Source organism: Canis lupus, chromosome 8 (assembly GCF_048164855.1).
Source record: "Canis lupus baileyi chromosome 8, mCanLup2.hap1, whole genome shotgun sequence".
NCBI lineage: Eukaryota > Metazoa > Chordata > Mammalia > Carnivora > Canidae > Canis > Canis lupus.
The window spans coordinates 46,376,998-46,397,328 of record NC_132845.1 but is presented as its reverse complement, the minus strand read 5'-3'; the positions used below and the strand labels follow the sequence as shown (position 1 = coordinate 46,397,328).

Genomic DNA, 20,331 nt, shown 5'->3' with positions numbered 1-20,331 from the left:
TGGGCCCCCGCTGCCTGAGGGTAGGGAGGAGGAAGGAATGCCAGAGATGGGGGGCCTAGGGGAGCGGGGAGAGCTGGAGGCGGGAATCAGGACGCGGAGGGGAGGGGATCGACTTGTAGGAGCGGAATCCCCAAGGGGCGACCCAGGACCGGACGATGGGGGGCTCCGAGGTCAGCGGGGGCGTCCCGGGAGTGAGCCGGGTCGGGGTGTACTCTGCGGGGTGTCCCGAGGGGCGGAGGGGAGGGGCAGAACCCGGAGGGTGGGCAACCTCGGGCAGGGACCCCGCCAGGCTGCGCTGGGTGGGCGAGGAGCAGGGAGGGGCGGGAGCCGGAGCTGCCCCGCCGCCGGCCCCGGCTCGGCTCGGCTCTGCTCGGCTCGGCCCGGCCCGCCCCCTGCTCGCCCCGCCCCGCCCCGCTGCGCGGCAGGCCCCGCCCCCAACCAAGGATCGCCCCGCCCGCTGCTCGGCCGGCCCCGCCCCCGGCCATGACTAGCCCCGCCCCCTGCGCGGCAGGCCCCGCCCCCAGCCTGGGATCGCCCCGCCCCCTGCTCGGCCGGCCCCGCAGCTCGGCTGCACCGCGCGCTCAGACCTCCCGGCTCGACTGGCGGCGCGGGCGGCGGTGAGTGCAGCGCGGGCGCGGGCGGGGGCGCGGGCGGGGGCGCGGGCGGGGGCCGGGCTCGGCGGCGTGAGCCCTGGCCCCGGGCTCGGGAGCAGCCGCCGCCGGGAGACCCGGGGCATCGCGCGGGCCCCGGGGGTCGGGGCGGGCTGGAGGGCGCAGGGGTCCGGACGAGCTGTTCCGCGCGGGGCCCGCCGGCGCCGGCTTCCCCGACCGCGGGACGGGCTGGGTTCCCGCCCTGCGCCCCCGAGTGGGCCGGTCGCCCGCGCTGGGATCGTCCCGGAGAGTTCCCGGACGCCGGCCTCAGACCTTCGGCTTCTAAGGGCCGCCCCCGCCATCCTGAGCCGGTGCCTTTGCGGGCGCGCGGGCGCCTCGGGAGCCCCCGGGGGGAGCGGACCGAGCGCGAAGGCAGCCGTGGCGCCGGCCAGCCCGCCTCCCCGCGGGTCAGGGGGCCCCGGGTGAGTGCAGGGGTGGCCCAGGCCCGCCCGCTGCCGGGGTCGGCTGGGTGCTGGCGGCACGGGCTGGGGGCTGGGGAACCCGTGGCAGAGGTGGGCGTCACCCCTCCCCCGCCAGGCCTGGCAGGTGAGCTGCTCCCCTCTGCTCTGCAGGTCAGACCTGGGCAGTGGGGTTGGTGTTGTGTCCGCACCTCCTGGTCAAGGTCAGGAGATGGGGAAATGGGCATATTCTGGAAAGGGCGGTACATTCCAGGCATCAGGCCAGTTGGACCTTCACTGGTTTTCTGGTCACTTTTGTGCTTCTGATTCATGGGGCGGATGTCATTACTTTTTGGACTGACATTTGGTGTTCAGGGAAACCTGGGTTCTGGAAGCCACCGGCCTCCCCTTCCTAACCCGTCAGGTTAGACTCTCCCACCCGGCTTCCCAAGAGGGGTAAATCCCTCCGGTTGGCCTCGTAGCCTGGTAGCCTGGTGCTGGTTGAGGGGCTGCCTGGAACGCGGGTTAGCCCTGCAGTTCCCCTGGGGCCCTTGTAAGGAAAGACATGGCTTGTGTTGGTATATGCTTGACTACCTCGCTTACCTTCCTACCCCCACCCCCAGCCTTTTCAGGGTACTTCTTTTAAAATAGGACGAACCGGGCTGCCATTGTAAAGGGAGGCATGAGCTGGTATCTGGGACTCCACCACCGTGTTTGGTTTTATCATAGTTGGATCAGAATCCAGAGAGCAGGTGACTGGTTCTACCTGGCATGGAAACACCCTATGCCGCACTTGGCTTAACTCTAAGCCGGCCTTTGTCTGGGATCTGAATGTGCACCAGCCTCTCTAAGAAATACCTAGTATGGAGGAGGCCCATCTTCCCTCTTTCCTGTTACTTCAAGGCATCAAGAATAGGTGCTTTCATTCGTGTTTGGAAAAGTATCCCTGTCGTGTTATTGTGGATTAAGTGACTTGGGTGATTGATCTGAGACAGAGGATCAATTTCTTAGATCTCTAAAATACTAGATAATTTGGTGAGTGGACCTCCCTCTGCTCCTTCGGTCCCTTTTATGGGCTGGCTGTGGGGGAACAAAGTGCTACCCTTGCCCGTTAAAAGACACAGGAGAAATGGCTCCTGGCCCTGAGGGGTCTACACTGTGGGTCGAAAATGGAGACACATGCAGGTGAGAAATTCAGTGCTTTCTAATGCCTGGAAGGATCTTGAGGGGAGTGGGAAGGAGGGAGGTGTGAGCAAGGAGCCAGGATAGTCACAGTGGGTTTAGTAACAAAGCTGAGGCCTGTGCTTCTGTGGCAGAAGGGGCAGGTGGATATGGGGAGCAGCATTCCAGAGGCACAGAAGGGTCTCGGCAAAGCTTCAGAGGAGGCACAGACAAGATGAGGGTTGGACCATAAAAGGGGAACCACTGGAGGGAGGAGCCAGAAGGCATTTCCAACCCAACCTAAGTTAATTTTCAGAGAGATCAGCAGTACATACTCTTGCTATTAACCACCCCTACTGAATGGAGGCATGTATGATACCACTCTAAGAAGGGGCTAGTGCCCATCTGGAACTTAAAATTCTCTCACCAAAGACGAATTTTTTTTTTTAAAGATGAAATTTTTTAAAAAAGATTTTATTTATTTATTCATGAGAGGCACAGAGAGAGAGAGAGAGAGAGAGAGAGGCAGAGAGAGAAGCAGGCTCCTCAACGCAGGGATCCTGATGTGGGACTTGATCCCAGGACCCCCAGGATAATGCCCTGGGCCGAAGGCAGGCGCTCAACCACTGAGCCACCCAGGCATCCCACACCAAAGATGAATTAACCCAGAGCTACAGTGATGGTGAAAGAAAGAAGGCTCATAAGAGGAAGTCCTAGAGCCTTGGCACCACGTACAACCTGTCTTGTATTTCTTTATGCTTTTACTGCAATGACAGTAGCCCAGTGGGAGAGGTGGTCCATCTCATCAGGTAGACAGACCTCCTTAACTCTGCCTGTCGCTAGTACAGACATGTTGATGATGTCTTCGGTGCCCACTTGGCCTGCCCTGGTCTGTTCTGAACTTGTTTTCTTAACCTTAAAATTGTTATTTGTGCTCAGAGTGGTGCTTTCCTAGGTCCCTGCAATTTCTTCTTACTATTTTAACCCCTATTGGTATTTTGGGCCGCTTTGGCAACACTTCCTTGGCTAATATAGTTGTCCCTCGGGTGCACATGACTTCAGTAGAACTGTGTGTAGTTTCACAGGCTTTAGTTAAGACACCAACAGAAGAGCGGCTGGCTGGCTCAGTCGATAACAGCGTGCAACTCGGGACCTCAGGGTTGTGAGTTCGAGTCCCGTGTTGGGGAGGGGGACAGATTACTTAAAAATAAATCTTAAAAAAAAAAAAAGAAGAAAGGAATCATTGAGAGTTTGAGGTAGGAAGTTCAGTCGCTGAGATCCTAAAAACTTGAAGCACTCCCTCCTTTATCACTTTCTTCCTTATGGGTGTTAAGTTGAGAGAGAGAAGGATAGAGAAGGTCAGTTACTTAGGTCATGGAACTTTAGAATTGACAGTGTTCCTGGGATAAATTTAAGAGCTTGGCATTGACTTGCCTTAACCCTGAGCCCAGGGGGGTTATTTGTAGGCGATGCATTGATATTTTTGAAAGTTATATATAAAAAAAATAACACTATCACAGAAAGCGTGGAAGATAAAGAAGAAGATTGGGCATAATCTCAGCCTGTGAACCAAAGAGTTAGCATCAGTTTTCCTTGTTCGGCGGCTTGGCCTTTTATCGTGGTGCCTGTTTATTTCTGAAGCTGTAATCAGGGCACATACAATTTTGCATCCCGACGCAGTCCTGCTGATGTTCCCATTGTGTCGCTTCATCAAAACTCATCATTCCTGTGGAAACTTGCGGATGTGGTTTCACCAGGAATCCAGAGGGAAGTCGCCCTCTCTGATTCCGGAGAGCAGCCCACCTCCCCAGTAGAAGGATTTTCCATCCCGCAAATCATTGTAATTGGTACTTGCACCATATTCGAACCTGGCTTTCGGATGGTGGTAACTTTATCTTTGATTTGTGGGGCATGTCAGCCCGTGTAAACAGACACAATTCAGAGAACATGGCATTTGAAAATAATTTCTCTGAGATTTCCGATGAGCTTCTGTGCTTTTACTGAGGTAGCTTGGACTTGCATTTGATGGAGGTCAAATAGCCTAAGCCCTGTAGTACAATTTTCTCACTTCCTTTCCCGAAGAAGGCTGGAGATCCCATTTTCCTTGTTTGTCTAAATTCTTCCTCATACTAATTTAGAGTTTAGAAAGCACCATTCATTCGCCTGGGACATTTTTCAGAACCGTGGGCAGGTTAAATTCCATTACAACTAAAACAGCGTCACAGTATCTTTGTATTTTCAAGATTGCTAGCTAGTGGCCCTTAGTTTAAGAATTTTGAGCAATATTCGATTTAATACGTGTACAAGCCAGATAGTTCCTTAGAGTTTTTATAATCAGGTTTCACTTCTGTTCACATTATTGGGTATAAACGGAACGGTCTTCTTAGGCATCCTGACAATTTGCAGGAGCGCCCTTTGCCCCTGCCCCCCTACATTTTTTTTTTTTTCCTGAAGGAATCCCTCTTCCCCTGGGGTGATTTCAGTGATGCAAATATTCCGAATATTGGGAACTGGTCTCTGGGTTCCTTTTCTGGGGCTGGAGGGTGGGGGCAGGGAGTAGAAGTGGAGAATCTTCCTTTTCTCTCCTTGAAAGAACTGATTTTAAGAAGGAGGATTAAGTTGGTGGTGAAAAAGCTGCTTTATCTTCTCTGAAGGCCTTGCCCTTTTCTGTGTTGATCTGATGTATTTTTAGAACAGTTTATCACCCACATGTGTTTAAAACCACTTTGGGAGAGTTTTGAAATCAATGTTTTAAGGGAGATTTGTGGCCAGGCATCCTTGTGCATCCAGTTGGGAGGGATTTTGGAGATTCCTTAAACCTCAAGGCCTGTACAGTCACTTACATTTGGGGATATCTCCTTCCTTCCTTCCTTCCTTCCTTCCTTCCTTCCTTCCTTCCTTCCTTCCTTCCTTCCTTCTCTCCACTTAGAAATAATTAGAAACTTTGGTTCACTTCATCTTTTGCATTTAACCAAAATACACTTAAAAAAAATAGCTTCTTAAAAAAAAAAAAAACCTTTAAAATTTTTTTGTTTTTTAAAATTGAACTTGAATGTCTTTGGGTGAGGCCTGCCTGCTCTGGTTCACCTTCTAGTTTAGTTTTAAGTTTGTGGGAAAGTTGCAGTTAGCACAGGGAGTTCCCAGGACCCCTGGCCTGGTGTCCCTGTTGTTAAAAATGTCTCACGTCATCCCCACAGTACCGTCAAACCAAGGAACTGACACTGATGCCTCACCATTAACAAAACTCCAGACTCTGTTTTGGAGTTCACCAGTTTTCCCCCGACATTCTTTTTCTGTACCAAGGTCCCATCCCGGGTACCACATGGCATTTTAACCCCCTTTTCCAGCATCCTCTGCTCTCACAAATGTCTCCGTCTTGTTTTCATGACTTCTTGAGGAGGACTAGTCAGAGATTTTGTAGACTGTCCCTCAGATTGGGCTTGTCTTGGAGTTCTTCTCCTGGTTGCATTGGCGTTATGGATTTGGGTGAAGAATTGGCATGGGGAAATGCCTTTCTCCTGACATCTGGGGGGTATCTGATATCCACAAGACATTGCTAATAATGTGAACCTTCCTCACTAGGTTGAGGTGGTGGTTGCCAGGTTTGCCCATTGCCAAGTTCCTATCTTTGTCTTTTTGTAGATTGTCCCTTAAAAGCAAGATACTAAATCCAGCCCACACTCAGGAGAGAGGAATGGAGAGAGGGAGGGGTATTGACACACACCATTTGGAATTCTTCTGTAAGGACGGTTTGTCTTCTATATTTAATAAATACACACTTGTAAAGAGCTTGCATGATAGATCTCGCCATCGTATATGGGGTGTAGATGCTGTGTATGTGCATAAAATCTCTGTTCTACGAGGATGTCGTGTGGGCATCACTCTCCCAAAGCCCTCTGGGAACCCGGGAGAAGTGTAGAACCCAGTCCTTTCCCTGGAGGGGTGTAATGTGGTCCAGTTAGGGAGACAGGAAACAATTAGGACGCATGAGGACGGCATATGTTGTGGAGGGCTGGATTGTGTAGGTGAGGCCAGGCATACGGGGGCAGTCTTTAAGGGAATTCAGTAGGTAACGTTTACCACCCTGTTCTCACCTGAAGGCTTGCTAAAGGCGAGGTGGATGTTTCCCATAATTTTCAAAGACATGACAGTTATAATTCCAGCAGTCAACTGGAATATAGCCAGAATGGAGGAAATAAGCAAATATGAGACTCCCGAGTAACACAGATATTTATCATCAAGACAGACGCCCAAGTCTGTTTACCTTACTCATAGGAGACACCCAAGGAAAACTCGTAACTCTTACTTTACATAGAGTTCTTACACTGTGGGTGCGGGTTTTCCATGCTCAGAGGCTTTGACACAGCAAAGGCAGGGGTGGGTGGGAGCTGCCAGCAGCCGCAGGCTGGACCTTCTGCAGTCTGGGACAGCACAGAACCACCAGATGCGACCCAGGCATCGTCATCTTCTTATTCTTTGTAGACTTTAAGGAAGCAGAGAGAAATATGGGATCGATATTAGAAAAAAGTTCAGGTGCTTTTTGGGGAGGGATGCTGAAGAAAGCCATCAGTCAGAATGAAGCAGTGTCAGAAGTCACGAGGCTGGAGTTTTCGTTGTGTTCAGCCGTGAGTGGGGAGAGGGACCCCCTTGGCTTTGGGCTCTTGGGCCTTTGATGTGTGTTTATACTGATGACAGTTGCTGCGTGGCTTCTGCTGTGGTTGGTTTCTCCTGGTATTCTAGGTTTTGAGGCTTATTTTTAGAATCTAACCCTCCTTCTTGGCAGGAGTTGGATACTTCTAGGGGGTTTTCATGTTGTTCTTGGGATGCTGGTTAATTAAACAGAACCCTTGTTTGGGGACCCCCTGTGAACGGTCCAGCCTGAGCCAGATTCTTGGCCATGGGAAGGCTCCCGTGATCCGACCCCACCCTTCTGGCCAACTGCTATGTTCCCCATAGGACACAGGTGTGCCTGCTTCTGTGCGTCCAGCCACGCTGTTCCCCACGCCCCGACCTGCCTTTGCCTGTGTCCCCTAGACCCTCCACTTGGCTCAGAATCTGGACTCAGTTTCCCCTTTGGATCTGTTCCCATATCTCCCCCACGTTAGTTAACTTTGCCTCCCCAGAGGGATTCCTTAAGGCTGGCAAGGGAGGGTCTGTGTCTCCCTAGTCTCATATGAACCATCAGCCTTCAGAACCCCCTGCATAAAAAAATGGGTCCTAGCACAAAATTCAAAGAGAAAGAACTTTATGTTGGTAAATAGGACATTGTTGTCACAAATTTGGGGATGATACAGTGAGAATAGTAGTTTACATATCTCCTCACCAAATAGAAGTAATCAGAAGCTTTAATCACTCTGCAAACACTCAGGGAGGAGCTAAAGGCCAGGTGCTGGGCAGTGACGTGAGATGGTTCACGGGACAAAGGGCTGTGATGACATAATTTCACCCACAGGTGGGAGTACACGGGAGGCAGATATGGGTTAATTTTTATTTTATTTAATTATAAATATGTTATGATTAATAAATACTGAGTCCTGTAAACTTAATAAGCTATAATGAATAAACCTATTATATTGAATTTTTTCTTAATTTAATTTTTTGATTATGTAATATTGCTGTGGCTCAGTGTACAAACAGAAGACCAGGGGTCCCTGGGTGGCTCAGCGGTTTAGTGCCTGCCTTTGGCCTAGGGCGTGATCCTGGAGTCCTGGGGTCGAGTCCCACATCGGGCTTCCTGCATGGAGCCTGCTTCTCCCTCTGCCTGTGTCTCTGCCTCTCTGTCTCTCATAAATAAATAAAATATTAAAAAACAAAAACAAAAACAAAAAAACAAACAGAAGACCAGGGAAGTGTAGGTGAAGAACGTCCTTCCTCCTGCATCTCCCAGTCCAGCCCTGTCCCCGCTCACAGGAAGCCACCGTTAATCAGTTTCTTATATATCCTTTTGAGACATTTTCTATCTATCCTATAAGGAGATATGTATATCCTCCTTCCTTACACCCAAATGATGGCCTGCTGTGAACACTCTGGGGCTTTGTTCATGCAGTGATATGTCTAGAGAGATGCATTTCCACACATAAAACTCTTGCTTGTTCTGTTTTGGTGGTTGTGTTCTATTCCCTGGACATAGACGGGCCATCACCGATCTGCCCGGTCCCCTGCAGATGGATAGTTAGGTGGTTTCTGGCCACGCTGCAGTGAATACCCCTGTGTGCTCGTCATTTGTCACTTCACCCATGCATTGGGTATCTTGGCTACAGATGCCTAGAGGAAGAACTGCTGGCTCGAAGGTCTCCTGCATGTTACCTTTTGGTAGATCCTTCCATTGTAGATTTACAAGAAAGTTGTCAAGTTAGTACAGAAGTCACATACTTACCCCATCCGGTTCCCACCCCCCCAAACATCTCACATCAGGGTTATTTGTCACAACTAAGAAACTGGCGTTGGTATACCTGCCTCTTAACCAACTTCAGACTATTCGAACTCAGAGGAAAACCTTTTTTCCTACAGGATTCTTTTCCAGGATCTAATCCAGGATCCTACATTGTATTTCGTTGTTCTGTCTCATTCCCCTCTGGTCTGTGACCGTTTCTGAGACTTTCCTTATTTTCCGTGACCTTGGCAGTTTTGGGGAGTACTCTCCTGGTTTTGGGCTTGTCTGTTGTTTTCTCATGATGAGCCTGAGGTCAAGGGGTTGGGGGAGGAAGACCACAGAGCTGACACATACTTTTGCCCCTGATCGTATCAGCAAGTGTGTGATGTCCATGTGATTTCTCACTGATAGCAATCTTGACGGCCTGTCTCCGCACCGTTTTAACTGCATCTCCTCGAGTGAGATAGCATCTTTTTGCATGTGATGACAACTCCAGTGGAGTTGTCCTGGATGGGCCAGGGTCAACCTGATTGGTGTGCAGTTGAGGAGTGGGTGCACACTCTTGTGTCCCTGGGGACCTTTTGGGGGAGAACTGATGGAGAAGGAGACAGAGGTGCAAGCCTGGGCCAAGTGAGGAAGGCCCTCCAGCCTGGGGAGAAGAGGACAAGAAATAGGAAGTGGGTTTAGTGTTGTCGTGGCTGAGGGAGGAATGAGGCTGGGGGGTAGTGGTGGAGGGTGATCCCGAGGATGGGGAAGAAAAGCAGGAAGCCAGAGGGGCTGAGCACCCGGGCTGAGGGAGAGGAGCCAGAAATGTTTTTACATTTTGGAAGACCTGAGCCATCAAAGAGCTCTTAGGAGAGGAGCCAGCTGAGAGCAGGGTTGGCAGGTGGAGGGGGCTGTTGGAGCAGGGTCCCCGGAGAGATGGCAGGCATGCCAGGGTGGCCACACTCACACGGTTAAGTGGAGTTTGAGTCAGAGAAGCGCTTGCTTGTGAATTGAGGGCAGGTGGACAGATGCCTGGGGCTTAGGATGGGAGGTTGAGGGAGTCAGGTCTGCAGGGGGGCAGAGGCGTGGGAGGGAGGGGAGCCCCCTCGAGAATCCACAGGTGGGGAATCTGGGCGACCCAGTGGTGAGGTGGGTGTGTTCATTCCCTACGGCTGCTGGGACAGATTACCACACGCTCAGTGGCCACAGTAACACACATCCATTAGCTCACCGTTCTGGAGGTCAGCAATCCAAAATGGGTGTCACGGGGTTAAAATCAAGGTGTAGCTGGCGTTCCTTCTGGAGGCTCCCGGGGATCATCCATCACCTTGCCTTTCCCTAGCTTCCAGAAGCATCTGCGTTTTTTGGCTCATGGCCCCTTGCTCCACTTTCAAAGCCAGCAGGGGAGCACCTCCTCTCCTCTCAGGTCCTCCTGCCTCCCTCCTAAGAGGAGCCTCGTGGTTACGTTGGGCCCACCAGGTACTCCCCAGGTACTCGGGGACAGCCTCCTCCTCCTCTCTTAACAAGCACAGCTGCAAAGTCCCTCTTAAGGGATTCACACATTCTGAGGGATTAGGATGTGGACACCTTTAGGGGGCACTATTCTGGGTGGGGGGGTTAGGCAAACATGGAAAGCCATGGAGGTAGTGGCCCCAGAACAGGAGCGCGTGGTGCAGTGGGGTCTGCGCTTGGATCTTGGCAGTGGGAACCTCTGTGCCACCGCGGCCAAGCGGTCCCCTCCCCGGTCCCTGTCTGCTTCCCCGAGTCACGAGCACTAACGCTTCTGTAGTCCTCCTCGTGCCCGGGGTTCTGAGCACACCCACTTGTGCCTCTCTGAGGTATGAGGACTGTTAGCCCATTTTCCAGATGGGCAAACCAAGGCATGGAGAAACTGAGTGACTGCCCCACTTCACGCCGCCCAGAAGTGGCGGAGTTGTGGCATTCGAACCACAGGAGCTTATTAGTTCCAGAGTTTCTTGCTCTCCAACGTTTGACCGGCCTTTAAATTGCATCATTTTAAAAGAAATGCATTCCAGGGGCGCCTGGGTGGCTCAGTGGTTGAGCATCAGCCTCTGACTCAGGGTGTGATCCCAGGGTCCTGGGATCGAGTCCCGCATCGGGCTCCCCGCAGGGCACCTGCTTCTCCCTCTGCCTGTGTCTCTGCTTCTCTCTGTGTGTGTCATGAATAAAAAAAAATCTTAAAAAAAAAAAAAGGAAATGAATTCCACCATATCGATTTTCTTTTGAGCTGTTTGGTCTCCTTTCCGTGCCTTGCCTAGTGACCCACCCACTCCTGCAAATGACTGGGGAGTGCATGCAGGTGTTTCTGGAAACCCCACGCGTGACTGTATCCAGGGCACCAGGCTTCTCTGTCCCATCCCTGAGCTCGGTGCTGGCCATGGCCTCCGAGGCCTGGACTCTGCAGGGAAGCCCGTGATGCGCCATTGCCCAATGACACTTCTTAGTATCGGGCCTCACGTCCTTCTTTGCTTTTGGGGCTGCCTGGTGGTCATCTCATCAGAAAGGGATGGGAGGGGTGCCCGGGTGGCCCAGTGGGTTGAGCATCTACCTTCGGCTCAGGTCATGATCCCAGGGTCCTGGGATCGAGCTCCCTGCTCAGCGGGGAGCCTGCTTCTCCCTCTCTCCGCCCCTCCCCTCCCTTGTGCTCTCTCTCCCTCTCTCCCAAATAAATAAAATCTCAAAAAGGGATAGGAGTAGGGAGGGAAAGTGACCTGAGACTCTGTGAGTCCCTCATCTGCCAAGAGTATCCGGGTTATAAACATGCCCTGGGGATGGAGATGCCAGCACAGGTGTGACCTCTGTCCCCCGCTTTCCTGTCCACATGCAGCAGCAGAGGTTGCTGACATTTATGACATCTTGGGGCACAGGATAGTTAGGGCCTCTGAGTTTTCTTGACACTGTGGACAAAAGACAGATTGTCATTTCTGGAGAAAGGATGACACACCATCCATTTAGACCCAGTGGCTCTAGAGCCACACCAAAGAGCAGGTAACGAACATGCAGGGACAGGTGTTTGTGAGTTTGGGGTGATGGCAGTGAGGAGCCTGCCCATGAATCTGGATTTGGAATGGATGATACTGTCGCAGGATGAACCCCTCCCCACCCTCCTCGGTAACCCCGAGCAGAACCAGGAGCAGATATCGGCACAAACCAGGGCACCTGCTGCAGAGCGCGGATGCCAGCAGCGTCATAAACTTGCATCAAGGAGTAGAAAGGAGCCCATCTTGAGGTTCAGAGATTGTGGGGTTTTCTTTCTTTCTTTCTTTCTTTCTTTCTTTCTTTCTTTCTTTCTTTCTTTCTTTCTTTTCTTCTTTCTTTTCTTCTTTCTTCTTCTTTCTTTCTTTCTCTTTCTGATTCTATCTTGTTCATGTTTGCACACCTCCACACTTCCCTTTCCACCCACATCTTGATTCGATCTCCCGCCTTGACATCCTGGGGTGCCCTGTTGAGAAACACCACTCTCCTCAGGAATCCTGGGGGAAATGAAGGATTTCAGACCCAATTAAGTGACTCCACTTCTGGAGCGTATTTGGTGACACTTTGGCCAAATACTCGTGTTACCTTGAGCTGAACCAGGAGACCATCTGTTACTGAGGCTTGTCATTGTATAAACATCTTCCTGCAAAACGGTTCTTGGCTTCTAAGCGGAGGTGTTAGGATAAGAGCCTCTCATTTACATTTGCTTCCAAGTCTTGATGCCATCCAAGATGGGTCTTGTTTTCTCCTCACATCTGTTGAAGCGTCAGGGTGAGCAGCTTGTCTTGAGTTGTCTAGAACTTTCCCAGGGTGAGCACCAAAATCCCATATCCAAGGAAACCCCTCCATCCCCGTGGGTCACTCAATAAAAGCACCTGTGATGTTTTGAGCCTAGTTCTAGGTGCTAGGGATGCAGATTCTAAGAAATTTCAATCCTTGTCCTCATAGGACCCACAGACTGATCGGGAAGCCAGACAAGCCAAACACAGTGCTCTGTGACAAAGTGCTAGTCACGGCTAACACATACTCAGTGCTTCCGTGCCGCTCGTTGCTCTGGGTGCTTTTTTATTTATTCATGAGAGACACACAGAGACAGGCAGAGACACAGGCAGAGGGAGAAGCAGGCTCCCTGCGGGGTGCCCGATGCGGGACTCGATCCCAGGACCCCGGGATCACGACCTGAGCCAAAGGCAGGTGCTCACTCACTGAGCCACCCAGGTGTTCCATTCTGGGTGCTTTTATAAGTGGATTCATTTAATCCTCCCATGAGCCTTAAGACACTACCAGTGTTCCCATTTTATGAATGGGATAACTGAGGCACCAAAGTCATGCCGTGAGGCATGCCATCTGACCAGATGCAGTCTGGCACCCTTGATCTCTACATGGTGGAGAGGTTCAAGCAGGAATTAATTCTCCCCTGGGGAGGCCAAAGATCAACTCTCCGGGGAGGTGATGTGCAAGCTGGAGGATGACAGTGGAGAGGAATTTTCAACGCCCCGGGAAGGAAGGAAAGCCAGGGCAGTGGCAAGAGCGTGCCCGGGGACGTCGAAGCCAGGCTGCAGACGCATCAAAGATGTGCAGCATCGTGGGTGGTGAAGTGGGAGGCGGGGTTGGGGGTGGGGGTTCATTGTGCCCTGGGAACCCCCTCCATCCCGGGCAACTCAGGATCTTCGGTCATTCTAGTCTTGGGGGCACAGGGCACGTCCGAAAGACCCCAGTGGTTTTGGTTTTAGGTAAATGGAACCACAGGCTGGGCTGAGCTGATAAGCCTGGTGGTGAATTTGGAGGCTCGGCCTTGGCTTGTGAGGACTACGGCTCGAGGTTTCTAGCAATGCCTTTATTTCCCCCTTTTCGACTGAGGTTAAGCTTGCATTGCATAAAATTCACCATCTCAGAGTGTACAGTTCAGTGGCCTGCAGCACGCACGCTCTCATTGTTGTGCAAACATCACCTCTCTCAAGTTCCAGGAGCTTTCTTTTAAAGATTTTGTTTATTTTTAGAGAGAGAGCCCACAATGAGGGAGGGGCAGAGGGAGAAGCAGGCTCTCCACTGAGCAAGGAACCCAGTGCGGGACTCGATCCCAGGATCATGACCTGAGCTGAAGGCAGCTGCTTAACCGACTGAGCTCCCAGGCGCCCCCAGAACATTTCATCACCCCAGTTAACCTATGCCCGTTAACAGTCCCCCCCCCCCCATTTCCTCCCCACACCCTTCCTCCAGCCCCGGACCAGCACCGACTGACCTTCTGGGTGTCCAGTTCTGGGCATTTCATGGAAATGGACTCATACCCTGTGTGATCTTGGCATCTGGCTTCTGTCCTTTGGCATCACGTTTTCGCCCGGCGATCTGTCGGGGCTGAGTCTGCAGCGGAAAGGCTGGTGTGCTGGTTGTCGCCAGACTTCCCAGAGGTCAGAGACTTCCCAGGGGGCAGCCCTTTCCCTGGGAATTTAGGATTCCAGGCAGAGCACTGCAGGGCTCACCTCCGCAAACATGGGTCACACATCTGTGCGGGCACAGAACCAGGAGGTTGGTCCCCAAAGCAGTGGCGGACACCTACAATAGCAGCCCCCAGTGGGGTGGGGTGTTCCAGGGAATTCCGAGACCGTTCAGGCTGAACTTTTTAGGAAGAGATCTGCAGCTGAAAGCGAGGCCTCTCTGGGTTTATTTCAGTATCATGAGGTCTCAGGAGCGATTCATTCATCTCAGCTCAGGATGTGAGGATCGCAGGGCCTGACAGCGTGGCTTCTCTCCAGGATTTTGAGGGCACTTTCCTTCTCTTTCAACAGAGCCATATTAAAAGGCTGGGGCTTGGGGTGCCTGGGGGGCCCAGCGGTTGAGCGTCTGCCTTCAGCTCAGGTCATGATCCCAGGACCCTGGGATCAAGTCCCACATCAGGCTCCTCACTGGGAGCCTGCTTCTCCTTCTGCCTGTGTCTCTGCCTCTCTCTGTCTCTTATGAATAAATAAATAAAATTAAAAAAAAAAAATAAAAAAAAAAGGCTGGGACTGAGCTGCTCTGAGACTCTGCTGGCAAGGGACTTTTGCCTTTCCCACCTGGATGTTACAGCAGGTGGCAGCGACGCCTGGCACCACAAGGTCCTTTAACTATGCAGCTTCGGACTTGCATTGTATCTCAGGGAGGTTCCCCTTCTGTCTGTCTTTCCTCCAGAATGAGAAGGAAGAGCTTTGTGGATATCTGCTTTTGGTTGATATTAAGGTCCTGGGTTCCCTGGTCTTATTAAAGAAGCAGTTTAGTTTTGTTTTTAAAGATTTATTTTTTGTTGGGTCGGGGAGGGTGCATGGCAGAGGGAAAGCGAATCTCAAGCAGACTCCTCGCTTAACTCTGGGCTTGATCCCAGGACCCTGAGATCATGACCTGTCATCAGTTGAGAAAATCAGTTGGAATCCACAATAGGTATTTTTTCACCCTGGCTTGAACGTCTGCAGTAAATGCATCTTTTTACACATGTAAGGGAGGCAGAGAGAGAGAGAGGAAGGCCTTCCAATGTGTGGATCAAACATTTTCATGTTTCATTTGGGGGTAAGGTGTGCAAAACAAGGCTGCTGACTGTGTCTGTGTCTGCCGACCTGGGAGGTGTTCAAACCCTAGCCCTCCCTCCTCCATCTGCATGACTTTGAACAAGCAGCTTGACCTCCCAGCTTTCTCGTGTGTGAGATGGGAGGATGTTAACAGTGATTCGCTCAGTGGTGTGAGGACTGTGGGGTGACGCATGTGAGGGTGTGAAGTACAGAGCTGGGGCCGGTTCATCTTAACACAGTTGTGAATCTGGGGGCAGGGGTGGGGAGTAGTTGATGGGTAGGGGATTTTGCTCACCCCAGGACCTCTGGACTCCCAAGAGTCTCAAGGAAGGTTCAAACAGCCTGGTTGGCTCAGCGGCTTGGTGCCTGCCTTTGGCCCAGAGCATGATCCTGGAGTCCCAGGATCAAGTCCCACATCAAGCTCCCCACAGGGAGCCTGCTTCTCCCTCTGCCTGTGTCTCTGCATTTCTCTCTGTGTCTCTCATGAATAAATAAATAAAATCTTTAAAAAAAGAAAAAAACAAACAGCCTGGTTATCTGGTACCCGTAGTACCCTTCGGTTTCTTCCTGCGTGAGGATCCAGCAGGTTACATGTGGATTCAAGACTCAGAGGACGCTGGCTGCAGAGGGAGTGGACACCGGCCAGTCCGATCCTGCGTGGGCCCGTTAGGCAGAGGCGCGTCTTCCCCGGGCTGGGCCCCTTCCCCCTGCCCACCTCCCTTGGTTGCGGCCCATTAGGTTAAATTGTGAGTGAGCTGGGCATAGTCGGAAAAGAACATACGAGTATAAGGGACCTCAGGACTTGGTCAGTAAAAGGTTAAAATTTGTTCGGACAACTGCATTTATGACATCAAGGAGAGACACGTTCTGGGCATACTAAGGGATGGTGATTTGAAAAACTCCCTGGCACCCAAATACTTCATCCCCTTTACCTCCCTCTCCCATTCTCAATGGGGACCCAGGGGAGCGAAAGTCAGTTTTGGGTTAGGAGAGAGGTAAAAAAAATTTAAAAAAAGAAAGAAAAGAAAGAAGAAGTCTTAGAGATGACAGTGGTGTGTGGCCCTCCCAAACTCAGCCCTCTCCAACGAAATCTCATTTCTTAGTATTTCATTTTCTCTTGTTAGGCAGAAATTAAATTATATTTAAATTAATTAATTAAATTTAAATATAATTTAATTTTTCTCCTCAGGGGCAAAGGGGGGTGGTGGTGGTGGTGGAGGCAGCTATAATGAAAACAAGACGGAGAAATCCTGTTCTATATACCTGGGTTGGATGAACGAGCAACTGCCAGTCTCGGTCCCGAAAGCCCAGGAATAAATATCCCGTCTCTCCCTCGCTGCCCATTTAAGAGCGAGGCTCCCTCGTGGAGGAAATGGTGGAGACTTGGAGCAAAGGGAATTTTCAGCTAGGGACCCTGGGATTCCAAGGGGCGCATTTACAGGTGAGAAGGTGGGGGCCAGGATCGTGAGATTTCCAGGTCCGCATCCCGTCTCGCCTTTAGGAATGCATCTTCGTGCATCACCTGTGCCTCCTTTCTCTTTCCTGTGCCCTGCGGTCACCCTGGGCTGCGTGACCTGGGGGCCCAGCTCCCTAAGTCTTGAGAATTTCAGGAAGGTAGCAGCAGAGCCATGGGCTGAGCCCTGTCTCCGGGTCGCCTGGTGCTGCAAAGGCTACAAGCCCAGGGAGGCAGCCCTGGTCATATTTTCCGGTTCAAACAATGGGTTTGGAATGCCTGCCTGCGGATTTGGAAGCACTTGGAAGTGGCTAATGGCAGAGCCATTCAGAGATGGGCATCGCGCAGCTCCCCAACCCTGAGCGTTTCCTTGATCTCTGGGGGGACTGGGGGGGTGGGGGTGGGGAGAACTTGGGTGGAAGATCGCCTTCCATGTGTCCTTTCCAGCAGGCAGTAGAGAAAAGCCACTCAGGGGCCTAATAACCCAAGTGGGGAGGGAGGAAGGAGAGCCCCTCGTTTGCTCCTTTATCCACCCCCCCCAGGCTCCCAGTAACCATGACAACCTGGCACCGCAGACACTGCCCCAACCTCCCAGGGCCACTGTCGCCAAAAGCATTCTCAAGGCTGTGCTTTTATGTGGCGGAGCTGTGGCCCCGCTCTTGGCTCTTGTGTGGAACCCAGAGATGCTTTGGTGTTTGTCCCACAGGGTATTAGATGGAACTGTGCTCGCGCCGCAGCACTTAGGTGGCCTGATCTGGAGGGTTCTGTGCTGACTGGGGAGCGTGTGCATGTGTGTGCGCGCGTGTAGTCTATTTCTGTGTCTTGCACCACGGTGTGCGTGTCTGTGCGTGTGGGTGTTGCGGTGAGAGACTTGCCAGGAGAGCGCTGGGGGGTGAGGACCAGGAGGTGGAGGCAGGTTGATCTTGATCGGATCCTTTACCACTGACGGGGTGGGCCTCCTGCCCCCTGGGGAAACCAAATTAAAAAGAAATGGGGGAGCTTTGGGAGAAAAAGAAAGAGAAATAGGCCCGAGCGATGTGGCATTTCCTGGCCTGGGGCCTGGGGCAGGGAGGCTTTGGAATTTCTATAGAAAGCCTTCAGACCAGCTGGTTATGGGTTTTGTTTTGCTTTTATTCCCCCAGCCCTGTTGCTCTTGTATCCTTTTCAGAGTTCTAAGCGTGTTGACGTGGCTGTTGGATACAACAGCAATGCTCCCAAGAGGCAGCGTCCTGAAGCTCGGAAACTAGGCCGCGGCCTGGAGACCAGTGATGCCTGCACGATAACCCGGCCAACCCGGCCAGCCTGGGTTTCCAGAAGCGAGGGCCCTTCCTTCCTTGAGAGGAGAGGAGGTCCCCACCCCCAAACCCTCCCCGTTGGCTCTTGACAACACAGCTTCTGGCTGCCTTTGGTCACTTTGGGAGGAGGGAGCAAAGGTTTTGAAGTGGAGGCATGGGTTGAGTCATGGTTTCCCAAGCGGTTTAACCCAAACTTTTTTCTGCACAATTCAGGGTGCCCCAGGACCTCATTCTCCCCCTCCCGGAGCGCTCCCCTTGCAAGCCGCCCTTGCAAACCGCGGCACACCGAGCTATTTTAGGCCTTCTGTCCGACCGGTGTTCTCGGCTCTTGCGGTTTTCTGTTGTGAGTCAGTTTTTTGTAATAAATTGTGTAGGCAGCCGGGGGTCTGTCTGCCTTTCCTGAGACAGGAAGGGACAGCGAGTCCTTGACGTTTGGTGAGGTCGCAAATTCCTCTAGAGCACCCAGGCGGCCTGCTGGGCCCCAGCCAGAGTCTGCACACGCAGGCCGGGCCCAGAAGCAGCTGCGGGGAGGTGGGTGGTGGTGGTGATGAGTGGGGGGGGGGGGGGGGGAGGGAGAGGAGGGGGAGGAGGAGGAGGGAGAGGTGGGGGAGGAGGAGGCGGAGGAGGAGGAAATGGTTCCTGGAGCTCAAGGGGAAGGAACATCATCCAGCTTGGGGGGTGAACCTGGTAACGAAGTGTCCCGGGCTGCTGTTTGTGCTCGTCTCCTTTCCTCCTTCTGCTTTTCTGTTCCCATGTGTCAGAGGAAACTGACAACATACCATAACCGCTTCTCACAATCATTTTTTTTTTAAGATTTTATTTATTTATTCATGAGAGACTCATCAGAGAGAGCAAGCGAGCCACAGGCTGAGGGAGAAGCAGGCTCCCCATGGGGATCCCCATGCTGGACCTATCATCCCGGGACCTGGGATGAGGCCCGGAGCCAAAGGCAGATGCTCAACCGCTGAGCCACCCACGTGCCCCTTCACAATCATTCTTTTTTTTTAAACCCCGGACCCGTTTGCACAAAGATGCCCTGCAATCTCATTAGCTGCCCTTCTGCCTTCCTGATTAACGGTCTCTTCTGGACTTGAACGTAGCCGCCACCCGCCATCCCCTCCACCCACGCATAGGGGCCTTCTAAGGTTTGCTTCGCGCTTCTCTTACAGACTTGCTCCATCTACACTTTCTTGGGTCAGACCTTTCCTCTTCTCTATCACCTTGCATGGCTCCCCTTGTTCCACAGTGCTGCTGACCTGTAGAAGCAGAAACTGTGAGCCACAGAGGCAGTTTAACAATTTTTTAGTAGCCACATTTTTTTTATTTATTTATTTATTTATTTATTTATTTATTTATTTATTTATTTTAAAGATTTTATTTATTTATTCATGAGAGACACAGAAAGAGCGAGAGGCAGAGACACAGGCAGAGGGAGAAGAAGGCTCCATGCAGGGAGCCTGACGTGGGACTCCATCCCGGGTCTCCAGGATCACACCCTGAGCTGAAGGCAGGGTCTCAACCGCTGAGCCACCCAGGCGTCCCAGTAGCCACATTTTAAAAAGTGCATAGACACACAGTTTACTTAACCCCACCTATCTGGAATATCATCGTTTCCACTTACAGTCAGTATAAAAAATTATGAATGAAGTACTTCACGTGAATGTCTTACAGTTTTTCAAAATCCAGGGTGTGTTTTGTGTTGACATCAGATCCCAAATTGGATGCTAATATTTTGTCAGAGACGCCTGATATAGATTCAGAGCTCATTAAATTTGCTCTTGGAAAAGTAGATTCACATAGCCAAGGTGCCCTTTGGAGATGTGGGAAAACTTAGGTAAGTTTCTGTCAATTTATGTAAGTTTTCTAACAGTTTGCATGCAGTATTAGACGTGTGCGCGTGCAGTCATATTGGACAGCCCAAATGGAGAAGGTTTCCATCCTTCCAGAAGGTTCCATCTGGCAGGCTTATTCGATAAAGCCTAAACACCTCCATAGGGCTTTCAAATTTTCTACAACCCGGCCCCAACCTGTCTAGCTTTATTTATTGACTTTGTTTTACATGTGTCCACTTTCCCATGCTTCTCCTTCCCCTTTGAGGTGGAACCTCTCTTTCCACCTGGAGATCTCATTCTCCTTTGTTGGTCTCCGCTTAAAGGCAGAGCTTCCTCCAAGGAGTCTCTCCTTCTTCCCTTGGCAGAGTTAATTGCTGCCTCCGCTTCCCACGGGGGCAGCATGTGGGGGAAGAGGCCTGCCTAAGTCCCCGGACCATGGACCATGGCACACCGCCCTGGGAGCTCATTTCCCTATTTCTCCTGAGGCAGGTTTGAATGGATCTTCTAAGGCAGCGTGAGCCCTGCCCATTTAGAAAAACAGAGCCATACAAAGGGCAGCACTGTGTCCTTCTCCAGCTGCCCTGGGGCTGCTGAGCACGGGGCTGCAGACAGGAACACACCCTGGGTACAGGCCACGTAATTCTAGGC

General features: G+C 51.8%; 1 protein-coding gene across 2 annotated transcripts in view; it reads left to right on the top strand.

Annotated features, from left to right (window-relative positions):
* The first annotated feature begins 514 nt into the window (after positions 1-514).
* The window catches only part of LITAF (lipopolysaccharide induced TNF factor), a 30,395-nt gene continuing 10,578 nt past the window's right edge, over positions 515-20,331 (top strand). The window contains exon 1 of one of the 2 annotated variants that reach the window (XM_072835808.1): positions 515-617. Coding sequence is in view for 1 of the 2 variants with exons in the window: in XM_072835807.1 (XP_072691908.1) it covers positions 5,904-5,949 (46 nt within the window). In the remaining variant the exon portion in view is untranslated. Of the gene's footprint in view, positions 618-5,856; positions 5,950-20,331 lie in introns of those variants that run through there. The other variant, XM_072835807.1, reaches the window with a different exon arrangement.